The sequence below is a fragment of the Neophocaena asiaeorientalis genome, unplaced genomic scaffold (assembly GCF_003031525.2).
Source record: "Neophocaena asiaeorientalis asiaeorientalis breed wild unplaced genomic scaffold, Neophocaena_asiaeorientalis_V1.1 scaffold232, whole genome shotgun sequence".
Classification (NCBI taxonomy): Eukaryota; Metazoa; Chordata; class Mammalia; order Artiodactyla; family Phocoenidae; genus Neophocaena; species Neophocaena asiaeorientalis.
In genome coordinates, this window is record NW_020175672.1 from 234,958 (window position 1) to 237,066 (window position 2,109).

Consider the following 2,109-nt stretch of genomic DNA (forward strand, 5'->3'; position numbering starts at 1 on the left):
AGGTCTAAATTCATCTTTTTGTATGTGGATAATCAATTGTACCAGCACATTTATTGAACCGATTATCCTTTATCCCAATGAATTGCCTTAGCACCTTTGTCAAAAATCGATCAACTATAAATATAAGGGTTTATTTCTGGACTCTCAATTCTGTTTCATTAATCTCTATGTCTATTTTTATGCCAGTACTTCTGCTCTAGGAAATCTTAATTTGGAAAATTATTAATACATCCTCAAGCTAATGACTCCTCAGAAGTTGAGGATGACAACTACAGAAAGTGGGATTCTAAGCAGTATTTTTAGAAACAGTTCAGAAACAGCAAAATAGGCCTTTGATAAGGTATATTGGATTGAGATGGTACTTATCTTAAATTTCACTAATTCTAATATATCTGTAAATAAGTCATATGTATAAATAGTGTCACTGGCTCTATAGAGAACGATACATTGAATGGCTGTGTTCACAAGAGTGACTAGGGTGGTGGCCAGTGCATTGCTCCACTTTTTGTGTTGATATAGTTCTATGTATAAGTTCAAAGAGTTGGTTCTTCTTGCCAGGATCTAACTGAAAAATTAAATTTGTAACCATGACCATGCCAGAAATATAACTGACCATAACATAATAAGGTCTTTGTAGCAGCCTGTAAGTCTGTTGACAAATACCCTGATTCCCCTCTGCTTCCAGGCGTGTGTTAGGACCGTATTTTTCCTGGCCTCCTGGAAGTTAGTCATGGTCATGACTAGATTTAGCCAATGAAATAAGTGATGGGTGGAAGTTTTAAGAGCCTATATGGAATTCACCAAGTTCCCTATTCCTGTCTCGTGGAAGTGTGTGAAATGAAGTGTGAAATGAAATGAAGTCTCCATCAGCCTGGGCCCCTAAGTGACAAGCAGAATCCCCCTGACAACCCATATTAAGCACCATAGCTTGAGCAAGAAATCAGTGTTAGTTGTGTTAAGGCACTGAGATATTAGGGATGTTGCTGTAACATAACCTAGCTTATTATAACTTCTACAAATTATGCTTAATGTAGGAACACTGCCTAAAAATCTGTCAGATCATTGGTTTGGGACCTGCTCTAGGCATCTAGGTTTGGGTTCCAACCCTAGCTCTGCCAGACTAGCTCAGGCTTAGCTCCTCTAGTCAGGCCTGGGGTCTGTTATCCCTTTAAGATGCATTTGGGATGGTGCCCGGCAGATAGCGCTTTGGGGTGTTATCTGTTAGGGGGTTAGAGTTCCTGTGGCTACCCTTCACTTCTTCCCAGCCAGCCATCCAGAACATGCCGGACACTCCTATTCCCCTCTCTTCTATTGGAGAGCTGAGCACAGGGCAGAACAGTTAACCCTGGGAGGCTTGGGTCCAACTCAAATGATAAAATCCTGGGCCTGGCTCTAGACCAGAGCTGTAGTGAAAAATGAAATTGAAAGGTATGACTGTGTCCTAGCTTGGAAGAATAGTTAAGTTATCTGGCAAGTTCATAGCAAGTATCAGAGCTGGGAACTGACCAAGTCTAACTAGCTTCAATCAGTGGGAACTGGGAAGCACAAGTCACATTTCCATTCACACTCAAATGACTTACACGACCGACACATGTGGGGTGTCTGGTTTTATTCAAACAGTCAAGAGTTCCCACCAAGAAACAGAAACTGACAAATTGGGAGCTGCGGCTCTTAACAGGGCAGGGATGTCCAGGTGTCAGAAAGTAAAAGGAGCTCAGCTGAGCGGCCAGAGCAGCATTAGGACCAGGCCAAAACGCAGAGGCCAGGCCTCATGGAGCCCAGCCCCATTCATGGTCTCAGCGTAGAACCTCGCCACCTCCTCGTTGGGGTTGCCCTGGGCCGGGTCGAACCACATCTGGATGCAGCGGCCGCTGCCCCGGCCGTAGTTGCTGACTTTGTAGGAGTGACTCCAGATTTCATCGCACAGAGCAGCAGGCGTGGGGAAGTAGAAGTCAAAGCGGTGGCAGGCAGCTCTCACTGGGCACTGGTTATACCCTGTGGGGAGGATGGAAGACCTGTAGCCACTGGGTCCAGAACCGTCTCTTGTTCCACCAGCCCCACAGCCTCAAATCTCCATATACTCGTTCCACACACCCCCTCCACCTCCAA

The 2,109-nt window shown here is 44.9% G+C and overlaps 1 protein-coding gene across 2 annotated transcripts in view; it reads right to left on the reverse strand.

Annotated features, from left to right (window-relative positions):
• Positions 1-1,601: 1,601 nt before the first annotated feature.
• The window catches only part of LOC112390775 (folate receptor alpha-like), a 6,471-nt gene continuing 5,963 nt past the window's right edge, over positions 1,602-2,109 (reverse strand). For both annotated transcript variants that reach the window (XM_024731842.1, XM_024731843.1), the window contains exon 5: positions 1,602-1,995. In XM_024731842.1, coding sequence (XP_024587610.1) covers positions 1,715-1,995 — 281 coding nt within the window. In that variant the 3' untranslated portion in view covers positions 1,602-1,714. The remainder of the gene's footprint in view (positions 1,996-2,109) is intronic.